Source organism: Artibeus jamaicensis, unplaced genomic scaffold, assembly GCF_021234435.1.
Source record: "Artibeus jamaicensis isolate MK-2021 breed Jamaican fruit bat unplaced genomic scaffold, CSHL_Jam_final contig_354, whole genome shotgun sequence".
NCBI lineage: Eukaryota > Metazoa > Chordata > Mammalia > Chiroptera > Phyllostomidae > Artibeus > Artibeus jamaicensis.
The window spans coordinates 9,194,623-9,209,458 of record NW_026521803.1 but is presented as its reverse complement, the minus strand read 5'-3'; the positions used below and the strand labels follow the sequence as shown (position 1 = coordinate 9,209,458).

At 47.7% G+C, this 14,836-nt stretch overlaps 1 protein-coding gene across 2 annotated transcripts in view; it reads right to left on the bottom strand.

Moving 5' to 3' along the window:
• CABLES1 (Cdk5 and Abl enzyme substrate 1) overlaps positions 1–14,836 on the bottom strand; it is a 101,271-nt gene that overhangs the window by 56,277 nt on the left and 30,158 nt on the right. For both annotated transcript variants that reach the window (XM_037134123.2, XM_037134122.2), the window contains exon 2: positions 1,754–1,825. In XM_037134123.2, the coding sequence (XP_036990018.2) occupies positions 1,754–1,825 (72 nt within the window). The remainder of the gene's footprint in view (positions 1–1,753; positions 1,826–14,836) is intronic.

Genomic DNA, 14,836 nt, shown 5'->3' with positions numbered 1-14,836 from the left:
AAGCTAAGTAAACTTCCAAGGTCCAGTTAGTAGAAGAATCAGGCCAAGCAGTGAAGTCCCCTGACTCCTAAACTGTTTTTACACATAGTAGTCTGTAAGATCTTGATGACGTTACAATTGAGGGGGAGAAGCTGTTTTTTCTCTGCTTACTTGTCCTGTCAGAGGCATGAGGGGTAGGAGCAGAGGGCCGGCCTGGGCGGATCCTGAGAGGTACAGGGGTGACAGGGCAGGAGACCAGGAACCTGGTCTCCAGTGTCTCCTCAGTGCTTCCGTAACCACCTAGAATCCCTAAAGAGGGAGTGACATTTTTTTTTTTACCTGGTTCCCTGGCTCACAGTTACCACCCTGCCCTAAGAACTGTGGCTTCTCGAAGCCTGTAGGAACACAAGGGGCTTTTCAGCTCTACTCATTGATTTTTCCATTTGTGGGACCTGCTCAAATGCCAAAGCCACTTGGTGCCACCTGAGAACATTTCTCCTCCACTCTTGCTGATTACTGTGGACCAGAGCCAGTTCCCTCACTTGACTTTTAATGCAGTGTTTTGCAGGCCTCCTTCAGGGAAACAGCCCTGCTCCCAGCATTTGGAAGGTGGCACATGGGAGAGCACCTGCACCCACACCACATATGTCATGCAGCGACATGCCATTCAGCCCAGGATGCGCCCAGAGGTTACAACTGTGTTCACAAAGACTTCCGAGGTGGAAATCAAACTCTGTGGCCCTGGCCTTCTCTTTGGAATAAAGTCAGTGATGAGATTCAGGATCAACTGACACTTGTGACCAGACCCAGGCCTGTCTATGCTCCATCCTTCATCCCAGTGGTCTGTGCATAAGACCTAGAACTTGGGAGTGAGGCTCCTGGCACAGAAGGAGCCAGCTCCAGGGTGAGAGTCCTCCGTCCACATCAGCACCCTCCCAGGCTCCAAGCAAGGAGCCTGGGACTCCCAAATCCTGGCCAGCAGCCAGAGAACAAGGGGTGCAGATGTGGATTCCCCGAGGAGCTGGTACGAGTTGAGGGGAGCATGCATACATGCTCTGTAAAACCAGCATCCCATTTGCCTCAGCATCTTCTGCAGGGAGGAGTCCCCCAACCCCACACAGGCCAGCCGGCTTGGGTTGCAGTGAGAACTAAAAAAGATGCAGTGTATGGATACTGTCTCCTGCTCCAAGGCTGGCCTGGCTGGACCACGGTCCACATGGGGCTGGCGGAGAGATGTAGGATTGGAGGAGGGAGGGCTGCCAGTCAGAGGCACAGCACAGCTCAGCAATTGCTGTCACCCCCAAAAAAGGTGCCTCATAAGCACTTTTGTAATCCCGAGGGAGAAATGGAATGCTTTCAGCCCTCAGGGAGCACTCACACCTCTCCTAACAGAGTTTCCCCAGCAACTGGCCGTACGCAGTGCCACAGTGGGCACTTCCTGATGAAGCCCGGGACTGTGACTGCTGTGTCACTGCACTGGGGAAACATGGGCCACGGTGGGCTCTTCAGCAAGCAGCAGCTTTCAAAAACGGAAGGAAAACAGCACCCAAAGTCACATGCAAACTGGCTATCCAATGTGTAAATAGAATTTAGTCGTTTTTTAGCTCCAAGGGTCCTCAGGGTGAGGGTTTCCAAACTGTGAGTCTGGGGATCAGAAGGTCATTCTTAAAATTTAATTCTGTAGATCAAGAACTTAATAAAAAAATCAAACTTTGGTGATGATCTTACACAGCAAGTCATTTAACCATATACAAAAGCAATCCCAGGAACTCACCTCCGTAGCGGGGCGTTCTCTTCAATGTCTTCCAGGGTCTCCAAGGACGATCTCTGGGAGATAAGGCGACGTCTGCAGAGAGAGAGAGAGGGGGAGGGTGAAATCTGGGAGTTAAAACTGCACTGTGAAGTGGATTGGGCATTTCTGTAAATCTAAACTGTTCTTAAGAAATAAAGTCCATTAAAACTAAGGTGAGACAAGAACTATCTTTAAGAGGCTGCCATCTTCCCAGCCTGCACCCTGAATGACAGGCCCGTCTGGCCTTCCCTGGTTTATAGGGCTGCTGTGTGGTGATGAGGAAAGTGACTGATCCTTTTTATGTTGCAATTTCTGCCAAAGACCAAAAAAAAAAAAAGGTGCGTCTTATTATATAGAACTGAGGTACTTTGTGCAATTTTTCTCAAACATTAGATAATACTGTGAAGTATTCAACTATTATGGCCTGTACCAGATTAGCTGACAAATATTACATTTTAAAGCTATATTAAATAAAATCTTAATTAGGATGTAATACAATCATTAGTAAGCACTGAAAAGTTATGGTCTCTGGATGGCCATGATTTCAAAAGCAATCGGAAACAAGAAAGACGTTATTCCTTGGGAGAGTTTCTCAAAGACCGCTAAATAATAAATATTGGGGCCTGTTTAGACAATACCTTTACTCTTTTGGCTGCTAAAGAATTGCAAACATCTGCTAAAACCCCCTCACTCTAGCTTCTTTTGCCAGACTGAGGCAAGAACAGGTCCCAGTTAACTGAGACTATCTCGCATGGAGATCAGGGTGGGGAGGCAATAACTTTACAGTGAATTCACCTGAACAAGGACCATCAGAGAATGTGATCTGGCTAAGGTGAGAAGACAGTAAAAATCTGACTGGGTCTTTCCTTACCTTGAAAAAAAAAAGGGACTAAAATTAGAGGGATAAATCTATTTTGTATTACAGTTGACAAAACTTAGATTAAGAACATGCAATTATAAGTATGTTCTAATGTATTCTCAAGGGCAACAAAAAAAATAGGTTTTTTGTTTTGTTTATATCTTTTCTGACCATCTAATCTACCCTGACACCTTTTGCTTCATGTTTTACTTTTTAATAAGATAATCAGAAAGGTCATTTCTGAAAACTCTTCAAGGCCTTCATCAATTTTCTTTTCTTTTTCTTTTAAAGATTTTTATTTATTTATTTTTAGAGAACCGGAGGGGGAGAGAGAGAGAAACATCAACATGTAGTTGCCTCTCGCACATCCCCAAGTGGGGACCTGGCCCGCAAGCCCGGAGTGTGCCCTGACTGGGAATCAAACTGGGGACCCTTTGGTTCACAGGCCAGCACTCAACGATCAAGGAAAGAATTCGTCAAATGGCACCGTGAGAACAGAGATGCAGTACCTGACCTTCCTACCTAAAATAAGGACTCATTTGCTGCCATGGGGACATGCTCTGTGGTGGTAACACGGTGGTGCTCATCTGTGCCCCCTGCCCCCTGGCTGGAGACTTCCAAGGTATGTAACAACCTCTCCTTTTGCCTTCTGTCCGCAGAAAGCGTGCAGTGGAAGGGAAGGCCAAGGGCAGGTGGCCAACCTCCACCAGGCTCTTTCTACCCCATGATCTATCTGCCTCATAAACTAAGCCCATTACCATGCAAACTCCTTATCATCAGGCACAGCTAACAAGCAAAGGTCTGCATATTTTAATGACTGACAAGAATACTCAGCCTTGGACCAAAATATCATGCCCCCTTATTAACCAAGCAGACATCCAGTAAGAGACCAACAGACCTCAAAACAACAGCATTATGTGCTGACATCATCCAATGAAGTGTCTGTGTCTGGTCCTCAGACTGAGTCCTTGGGTTCCCCATCAATCTGACAATTACCGTTTGGGCCCTTCCACACTGGCCACAGCACTTTGGAGGACAATGTTGTTTACGTTCAATACTCGTATGTAAGTTGGCCTCAGTAAAGCCTCCAGACTCGTTTCGGAACATTACCTTTCAAATGTCCGGCTGTGCCTGAGCAAGAAAATCCTGATCCATGACGAGACTGTCTATCTGGATATCCACACTTGGACCAACTAATCTATTTATCAGTAGGGCTAATGGTTCATCTGTGAGTGCAAGTCACTGTGTGCTGCCAGGACCCTGGGCTGGTCACAGAGGCAGTTACAATAAATCCACGGACACTGGAAGCTTAAGGAAATGTCACTGGGAGAAGGAGAGAGCAAAAAGTCCCATAGAAAAGCACATGACCGTCGTGACAGAGGACTCTGTGAGGCAGGACCCAGGGCCAGTATTTCTAAAGTGTCTTTTAGGCACAAGAGTCTCTCTCCCTGGCTCCACTTTCAGGGCAGGGGCAGTGACCCTGCACCCACACCAGCTGACTGGGAGAAAATGGGGCCCGCAGCCTGGCCCTCCTGAAAGCTGGCCAAAGCTCTGTCGCTGTCCCAGTGGACAGCATTCTGGGGACCCCAGAAGAGTGAGGGGTGAGGTGGGAGCTGTGCTCTGGGCACCCCCATCAGTACTTCTGGAAGGACATTTCTTCTTTGCCTGGTATACAAAGCACCTTGGAGATCAGGGTAAAGTGGGCAGGGCAGGGGGCAAATGCTAGAAGAACCTCACCCAAACCAGATGCTGGGCTCGCCGCTGTCCCTGCTGACCAGTGAGGCCAGGGCAGGATCATCTGTTGGTCTAGTAGTGCCAACTGGTCACGGCTAATCCCCTTAGGGGCAATGTCAGGCAGCAGACCTCAGGGGACACAGTTGTCCAGGGACAACTCTAGTCTGAGAGTGAGGAAGGAAGCGCGTAACAAGGAAGAGGACCCCCTGGCCTTGGCGTCAAGTGAGGACGTGGACTCATAAACATTCTCCGCCCTGGCTGCACAGGAAACCCCGGGGAACCCTGAAAATCTCTGGGAGCGAAACACAAATTCTGAGAGCAAGAAGGGACCCGTGGCCATCTGGGCCAACCATCACTACCATCAGCATCCTCACGAAAGGACAATTTCCTATGTGGCTCTAGTTCTCTCCAGGCAAGGAGCCCCCTTCCCGGCTGCGAGACAGGCTGCACTTACCCCTTCTCAGGTGCAAAGGAAGTACGGCTTCACAGCCGTCTCAGTTACACAGGTGATGGGTAAGCTGAGGTCATGATGACCTCAGATCCGTTCGGACAGTTATTATGACCAAAAAAAAGGAAACACCCAACCACAACTTATTGACCTAGTCATATGATACCCACACACTGTAATTTATGTGCTTCACTGGCGTGTCTGTCCCCCACTGACCACCTCCCTCCCCCCAGACAGGACTGAACCGCACTAGACAGTGAGCTGCGCAGGGAGGGACACTGCCTGCCTCGCCTATGTAGCCCTAGGGATGGAGCATGGTTTGCAAACAGCAGGTACTCAAGCAAGGCTGGGTGAGTAAACTAATGAACCCCCTCATCGGGTGGATGGGTGTCTGTGGATTTTCCCCAAGAGCTCCGGACCTTGCACCCGATGCTCTTCTACACACAGTTCCTGAGTGGAGCCTCTCTGTTCAGGATAGGAGTTCCCGGTCTGGCCCCCAGAAGCCCAGAAATCATCCCCAGAAAGCTCCCCGACACCTCCCTACAACAAGGACAGGTGGGCAGAAAGCCCTTGTCTAGTGGGAAGGGAGGGCGCAGAGAAGGGAGAGTCCCCTCCAAGCTCAGCTGAGCAGTTCACAGGTATGAGGTATAATCTGCTTAACATGGATTTCTTCTGTTTAATTTATTAAACATTCATATTTCCAAATGGAATTTTAAATGGCTCACTGTAAAAAAATATATATATATATATATCTCAAACCAGGAAATGCATTAAATAGAAACTGAGGGGATGATCTGCTAATCCGGGTGCCCAGAAAGCACCCTCTGAGTCTGGTGTTTACCCTTTCAGTGACTCAAACTTCGAAACGGAAAAGGGTTTGCCTCTTTAAAAACAAAGGCTGCCGGGAAGAACACCGCCTTGGGACAAAGCTGGGCTCCGGCTCCACTGTCAGGGACACTCACAGCATCTAAGCAAAACAGAAAAATGGGGGCTCGGATGGACAGCAGCCCAGAGGGCACCCCCAGGGCTGGGCACCCTGCTCTCTCCACAATTTCTGGCTGTGAGTGAGTTAGCAAGAAAGGCAGTCCCTGTAAGGGGGCCCTGCTTGACTGCTCACAACTCCAGTTCTGGGGGGGTAAAGGACCACCAGTAGGTTTAGGGCTCCAACCTCACCCTCAGAGGCCGAGTCCTGATGCCCACAGAGCCAACAGCCTTCTCCATGTGGAGCTGCAGGCGTGGGAGCAGTGGCCTGAGACCATTCTAGGGGCTGGAGAACTATAAGGACACAGACTACGGCCCACGTACAGCCGGTGCTGCAAGGAGTTGGGGCTGGACAGCGAGCAGCCCCACTTCCATCCGGAGCTGAAGGGAGCTCCCTCTCTGAGCCTCCTTTTCTGACTTCGACGTGTAAAGCTTCCTAGTGCCCAATCAGGGCCCAGCAAGAAAGGGCTGGAGGGTGACCAGCCTAGAAAGCGGAGCTGGCCTTTTTAGCAGAGAGGAAAATCCGCTGGTAAATGTCCAAACATCTCATCCCTTGGTTCTTCTATCCCCACATCATAGCCACATAGTCTTGTGTTCTGGAAATAGTGTTCAACTCAGGCGGAAAAGGTGGTCCCAAAGAGCAGGATGCAAATCTGTAACTTGTAGGCTGACCTATTGCGGAAGCCTAGTCCTGACAGGAGCCCTAACGAGAACCACCTCTGCACATCTAAGAATTACACTTTCACTGACATATCTTTGGTGAAAATGCTGGTTTTTCAGCTATACCAGGTTCTCTGAAGGCCAGATGCCCCTCTAACATGCCATGGGTACAGCCCTTGCTTCTCTCACACAGCTGTGAGCTGTGGAGGCCACAGCACCATGAGCCTGCTCTCCAGATTCAGCAGCTAAAGGACGCTAACTTTGTTCATGATTTGGCAAATCTTACTGCCAAGATTCCAGATGCGCTTTTAGCAGAAGTCAAATCAGACTGTGCTCACTGAAGAAGCAAGCTGTGTTGCAGCAATACATATGTGTCCACAGATGAAGAATGAAAAGTCAGCTGTTGCCTCTTAATAGATGCTGCATAGAGTCTTAAAGCGAAAATGTCCTTGGCTTCAGAACGTGTCTGAAGACACGTTCTTCAGACCGGTGCTTAGTTCTGCTTTCCACAGGTCCAAAGCTTTGTCTAGCAGCACAGCTGCTGAGGAAACTGAGTGTGGCCCTTACTTGCTCACCCGGCAATGGCTACTTATTAGCCTGACTGCGGAGGAAATCCCAGGGGAGAGCGATGGGACCTGCCACTGTGCTGGCAGACCAGCTGGGCCAGGCCACCAGGCTGCGGCGACCCGCAGAGCACCTGGCTGCAGCGCCTCTGAGCACAGGGCACACTGAGGGCTTGCTTGTGCCAGGAAAAACCTCCTGTCCCCATGGCACCCTCTGCGCCTAAACCCAGATCCATACCCAGGATACTGACGGAAAGGAGCAATTCAAACTCCCCAGCAGGAAGAAAAACAAGGTTATCTTTAAGAAAAGGAGAAATGCACAGATCAAGAAAAAGAAAATGCTAGGAAACTGATTTTGAATCTGGCTGTTGTAAAGTCTCCAGCTGATGAGTCCAGGAAAAACCAAACTAAAATCAATATACCAAGAATTGCCAATCAGCTGTTCAAATAAGATCTGTCTCTACATTTTTATATGCAGGTCAGGAAAGCAACCTTAGATGTTTACAGAGAATACAAAGACGCTCGGCTTGCCTGTGTTTATTTTCATTTCGAGTTTCTCATCAGACTCGCCAAATTCTCGAAAACCAAGGTGTGAGGTCATCTCAGTGTTTACAGCTTTATGCACAGAATTTAAACACCGGCCAGGAATTTACTCCCCAGACCTCCCTGTGCACCCTGCCCACGGCCGCCCTCCCTACCTTACGAAACGCCCTTTACACCGCACCAGTGCCCACTTCGAAGACCCACGATGATGCCCCCCTGGGGAACAAGCTTGAACTCTCCCAACAGAAGGACTGGAGGGGCCGCTGCAGACAGCAGCAAACGCAGCAACCTGGCCATCCCGAAGACACCTGCCCAGGCTCCTGGACCATCCTTGAGGTCCCAGCAAATGAAGGGCCAGGAGCTGAGTGACGGTGCTGCTCTCTAATTCCCACTCAGCCTCATCCCCAGGGAGTGCGGGGCCCTGCAGCTGGATGGAGCAAGTCAACCAAATGCGCAGAAGAGCAGAAACTAAAAGCAGTGGTACTGGTTGGGGAAAAAAAAATCAGGATCCAGAAACGACTGGGGTTTTGTGTGGCTGCTGAGGTAAAGGACACTGTTCTTGCCACAGAGACTGTTGGATGTGAGGGTGGGTGGGTGTTGGCTAGTGGGTGCCACGCCAGGACAGGGTGAAGATGGGAAGGACGTACCAGCAATGAAAAAACCACTCAAAATAAAAGGAAGTTTTATCCTGGCCAAAACAAAACAAAACAAAACAAAACCCTGTTGATCTAATAGAACCAGTCTAAAGACATTGGGGCCAAATCATGCATGTTTTGGGTGAGCATCAGAATTCAAGGAATGAAATCCAGTGTTCTTTGTGAAAGGGATTCCCTGAGCCAGCTGGGGAGGGTGACTGGGAATTCAGCACCTGGACCCGGAGTTCAAGGTCGGGATAGACCAGGTATGGAGTGGGTGGGAGGCAGAGGAAGGCCCGAGTGAGCTCAAAGGAGAACCTGGTTTAAAACTTGGAAGAGGCCCCAGTTAAAAAGACCACAGAAAAGGATTGACCAGACCAGTGTGGACGGTTCGAAAGGAAAACCAAGAAGGACTTCTCACATACACGCTCAGCAGGATGGGGCAGAACAGGATGGAACACTCCGTCTGTGCAAGGCACAGAGGAATTCCCTCAAGCACAGTCAGGGAAGCAGCCAATAAAATCCAGGAGACAGCCAGGCCCCAATCACACGGCTAGGGCCAGTTCTAGGAAAATCTGGAGACCCCAGAGGCCAAATGAACACGTGCAGAAGGGCGGAGCCCGGTACTGGCACGAATGCACGCATATCAGTATGCACATATGTGTGCACACATGTAGTGTTTCCTTCTGAGACCAGAAGGACAAGGAGGTATGAGGTACCTGCAGGGCTTAAACGAGGAGCGGGGGTGCAGATGCAGTTGGCTGGAGGTGCTTCCTTACACAGGCTGATGGCAACCTGTTCCTGAGCCTTCTGAAGGCCCACCAGTACCTGAGTCACGCCTGATGCATCCTTGGCCTCCCCCAATCCCCAGCCTTTTCAGGTAGCGTTTCATCCTGGACCTTCTTCTCTGTACTCAGGGTGGGGCCACCTCTTAAACACCCACTGTGACAATGGGCCAAGAGCATGGTGGCCTCACCTTAATGCTCAGTCATGGGGACTTACTGGTGCTTTCCAGGAATGCTTTGCATGCTGAAAACTTTCTAAGCCAGATGGATACACATTTATTCTCCATTAGTAAGCAACATGAGGGCTCACTGTGCACTGCTCTATGGGGTTTGGGGCACAAAAACGAGACTGACGAGAGAAAGTCAAACGCCCCTCCCGGGCTTCCCAGTCCTGAGGGGCTGAGATGTCATGGGGAGCTGAGAAACAGCAACGAGTCAGGCTGGGCTGGTTACTGTCTGAGTGGTATTTAATGGGACCTTTCAGGAGGCTGCCTTCCAACATAATCGCTCCCCTGAGTTTCTCCCTGGGTTTCTACTGTGACCTTTCTCTGTTCCAAAGGGCCTCCTGAAGAAAAGGATTTTTGACAGCTCAGAAACGGCGTGTAATAATGTATAGCAAGTTTGAGATGGATGGGGTTGCATCAATCTTTGTAGTTTTTCAGATTCAAACTACACTCCATAGCAGCTCATGGAAACAAAGACTGATGCTTCCTTGTCTATCCAGCTTTAACCAATGGAGTCCCCTCTTCCTACCAAGGGTCCCAATGACCTCATTCCTTTCTGGAAGCAAACTTTATTTATTTTCTTTTTAAAAATATATTTTGTTGATTATGCCATTACAGTTGTCCTATTTCCCCCCTTCATTCCCCTCCACCCTGCACACCCCCTCCCCTACCACTCTCCCCCTTTAGTTTATGTCTGTGTGTCTCAAATTTTTTAGGTTCTACATTTCCCATACTATTCTTGCCCTCCCCCCTATCTATTTCCTAGCTACCGTCTATGCTACTTATTCTCTGTACCTTCTCCCCCCTTCTCCTCCTCCCACTTTCCTGCTGCTAACCTTCCATGTGATCTCCATTTCTATGGTTCCGTTCCTGATCTAGCTGTCCTCTTAGTTTGCTTTTGTTTTAGGTGTGGTTCTTAATAACTGAGTTTGCTGTCCTTTCATTGTTCATCTTTTTTATCTTCTTTTTCTTAGATAAGTCCCTTTAACACTTCATATAGTAAGGGCTTGGTGATGATGAACTCCTTGAATTTGATCTTATCTGAGAAGCACCTTATCTGCCCTTCCATTCTAAATGAAAGCTTTGGTGGATAGAGCAATCCTGGATGTAGGTCTTTGGATTTCATGACTTGCAATACTTCTTTCCAGCCCCTTCTTGCCTGTAAGGTCTCTTTTGAGAAATCAGCTGACAGTCTGATGGGAACTCCTTTGTAGGTGACTGTCCCCTTTTCTCTTGCTGCTTCTAGGATTCTCTCATTTTAATCTTGGCTAATGTAATGATGATGTGCCTTGGTGTGTTCCTTCTTGGGTCTACCTTCTTTGGGACTCTCTGAGCTTCCTGGATTTTCTGGAAGTCTATTTCCTTTGCCAGACTGGGGAAATTCTCCTTTATTATTTGTTCAAATAAGTTTTCTACTCGTGGCTGTTCCTCTTCCCCTTCTGGTACCCCTATAATTCAGATGTTGGAACATTTAAAGATGTCCTGGGGGTTCCTACGCCTCTCCTCATTTTTTTGAATTCTTGTTTCTTCATACTTTTCTGTTTGGTCATTTTTTTCTTCCTTCTGGTCCACTCCATTGATTTGAGTCCCAATTTCCTTCCCGTCGCTATTGGTTCCTTGTGCATTTTCATTCATTTCAATTAGTTTAGCCTTCATTTGTTCCTCTAATCTGTGACTAAAATCAACCAGTTCTGTGAGTATCCTGATCACCATTGTTTTGGACTGTGCATCTGAAAGTTTGGCTATTTCTTGGTCGCTTAGAGTTATTGGCTCCGGGGCTTTGAGTTCTTCTTGAGCCATAATGTTTTGGTCTGTTCGCACCTTTTACGTATGAGGGGCAGAGCCCTAGGTGTTCACCAGGGTGGGGCCACCCAGGTAGCTGGTTTGTGATGCTGTATGTGGGGGCGGGGTCAAAGAGGGGCAATAGCAGTTCACTCTGCTGCTTCCCGCTGCTGGGGCCTGCGCAGTCCGTCTCACTGCTCGCTCCTTTGCCTGGTTTATCTGTGCGTGAATGTGTGACCACAGTCAGCCTGCTGCCTTGCGCCCTCACTGGGTCCGCTCATTGCTACCCCACACCTGGGATCCTCCAATGGCTGCCTGTGCGCCTGGGTCGGTCCAGCGGATCTGTCCTGCCCCACCCGGCTCTGCCGCTGGCTCCGCCCCTCTTACCGGTCTGGATGAACCGTTCATTGTCATCGGACTTCCGTATATTTCCATTTTCTGTGTTTTGGTTGCATTTTTGTTACTAAAACTTTGTTGTCTTTAAACTTGGTTGTGCAAGGAGGTATAGTGTTTCCACCTTCACCTCCATTTTGGCCGGAAGTTCTGGGAGCAAACTTTAAAAAAAAAATGCCTTGTTTCTCCTCAGCCACCTAAGTTTATTCCTGTTACCATAAACTAAATGGGCACAACTGAATCACTGGTGTCATAAGGGGTTTATGGGGTAAGAAATGCCCCAAGGGTGACCGAATCCTACTTCGGAAAAAAAAAAAACAAACCACGCAGAATCTGCTTTATCCACCCAAATCCTATTGCCTCCTTAGGTGCAGTGTGGTATTCCCTGCTCTGCAAAGCTGTCCCTGACATTTTCTGAATTCCTATATTTGGTAACTGTACTGCATTTGAAAATATTCATATCTAGATACTTGCAGAATGATTGCTTTTATTCTTATCTTACACCCTGTGTCTGCAACCCAACTGTGAGGACCTTGAGACACTCTACTGTCTTCCCTTCTTTAAATCTCCGTCAATTACCAGCATATTACCTTGTCATAGCAGGTGCTCGATGACTCCTTAAGTACAACATGGGCAACTGTCTACAGCTGGCCCACAGGGGCGGGAATGGATCTTAACTTCTCCAGGGGGTCAATGACCATTTTTCTAAGAGACTCTTCCATGAGGCTCAGCAAGCCAGCAAAAGCCTGACCCATCTGCAGAAGGAGGTCCAACAGCAGAGCTGGGACCTCAGGGCTCATAAGGTCACTGATGCTCAATTGTTTTTTGAGCAGCAAAATGTTTTTTTCCCTAAACTAAAGCTTATCGCAAATCACAAAACATAAAACAGATTAGAATAAGTATAAATTTTATAAAACTGAATGTATAAAGTTTACATATAATTCAGCCACTGTTAGAGCAGTAAAGCTAGTCTGATGAATGAATGAATCTGGAACCAAGAGTTATGAGAGACATTTCGAGGCTAAGGTCAGTCTCAGCATCTATTTATTTTTGGTCTTGGCTATACAGTGTGGAGATAATCCCAACTGACACAGATAAATAGGTGCCCATGGCAACCATTTTTAAACACCTCAGGACCCAATTCAAGTAAATAGATGTGGCAGGTGAAGCTTAGTTGCACAAGATCAACTTACTCTGGTGGAATAAGTTAAAACAAAATTAGCATATGGATGGTCATCAGTGTGACAGGGTTTGCTATAGATCACTACTGAGTTTGTATCTCATAGCAGTTTTTAAAACACTTTAATATATAACTACATATGTATATAACATATATAAATTATACTTCAAAATGTTAAACATCAAATTACTCCATATGTCCTACAATTCCATTCCTAGATGTAATCCAAGAGAAGTGAAAGGATACCCACATAAAAATATGTACATAAATGTTCACAGCAGCATGATTTACAATAGCCAAAATATGAGAACAACCCAAATGCCCACTAACGGATAAGTGGATGAATAAAATGCAATATTACTCAGCAACAGAAAAGTACGTAAGTACTGACACATGACACAAAATGGAGGAACCTTGAAAACATGCTAAGTGGAAGAAGCCATCACAAATGACCACGTAGTGTGTAACTCTAGTTCTATGAACTGCCCAGAAAATGCAAGTCCATAGAGACAGACAGTAGATTAGTGGTTGCCCGGGGCTGGGTGTGGGAGGGTGGGGAGTGGCTGCTAATGGCGACGGGGTTTCTTTTTTGGGTGATGAAAATGTTCTAAAATTAGAGGGTGGTGATGGCTGTACAACTCTCAATACTCTAAAAACCGCTGAACAGTATACTTGAAATGAATGTTGTATAAATTCTATCTGATCAAGCTGTTCAAATATTTATATGATACATAAAATCTATATAAGATTAAATTTTGGAAAAATACATAGCAAAAATGAATCAACCATTTGTAGAGCTCCTGACGCTCTTGCTGAGATCCTTAGAGCTCTGGATAACATAATTTTGAGAACTACAGATCTGCTTGCACTTCCTTTGACCAGAGCTGGGGAGACTGAGAGCTTGACTGAGCTGCCCAGGCCAGAGCTGGATGCAGTGAGAGCACGAACAGGGCCCAGCTTATCTCACTGCAGAGCCGGTCCCTTTCCTTTCTAATGTCAGTTAAACTGGTCTTTTTAGGGGCCGTTTTCAGCAGCAGGCACCGGGTGAGAACAGAAGGTGGTGGATGGGGGCAAACCCTCAACAGGGCAAGGCTGGCTCATCACTTTCGCCCGGGGATGCACAGCACTGCCCGACACCTGCTGACGGCTCACCTGTGCATCCCCTTTCTCCCCGCAGGCCCACGGGCCACAGAGGAAGCCTCCTCGCCGCACTTCTCAAGTTGTTGTTGCTGCGGAGCTCCGAGATGTCAATTTCCTTAACTTCCCCTGCAAACCACTGTTTTCTAGGAGAGAACCAGGGAGCACCTTCAGGCATTCAAGAGGAAAGAAGACAATACACCCTCCTGGAGCTTCCATCAGCGTCTGGGGAGGTAGCTGAATTTTTTAACAGCTTGTTCAGCGCACTTTGAAGATATATTATTAGTGCATCTGCCTCACTGTACACGTAATTAGCAACCACAGCTCAGGCTGTTCAGGAAAGGTCTCCAAAGCGCATTTGCAGCTGGAGAACTGTGCCTAAAACCATATGAATATTCACTTAGACGTAACGAGAATTCAACTGCTGACTGGATTCTTTGGCAAAAGTCTATCCAAGAGGTTTGAATGGTACCTTAATGTCAGGGCTTGGGTGTGACACGACATGATTAATGTCAAAAATAATGTATTCTTAACAACCTGGGAGGCGGGGCATTCGATGTCTGTCCAGAAAGTATCCAGCCACATGCTATGAAAAAGAGGCATTTATTGAAAAAGATACAAGAAACACTGTACATAAGACAATGACACCTCGGTCCCCTTCAAAGTAGGCACTTTGGGATCTCGCACAGTCCTCCCATTTGCCATCAACTGCCCTGTGGTATTTTCCTGAATTTCACTGATGGTCTCAAATCTCATCCCTTGAAAAGGTCATTTTAGTTTTGGGAAAAGCCAGAAGTTGCAGGGCACCAAATCTGGGCGGTAGCGGGGCTGAGTCACCTGGGTGATTTGATGTTTTGCAAAAAGAAAAAAACCTTCGCACGAGATGTGATGCACAAATGGGTGCACTGTGGCGATGAAGCTGCCAATCACCCGTTACCCACAGCTGTGGCCTCCGAATCATCTGTGATTCAGAAGTTCCCATGGCGGAATATTCAAGCTTCATGCAAAATTTGATGCAGATTCATTGCCCTGCTAGCCCATTCATTTTAAATGCAGTGGCCACACAGTACACATGCTCACTCAACGGTGTCTACTGTCCCCACTGACTAGCAGAGTGAAGCTGTCATTGTTCTCACATGTG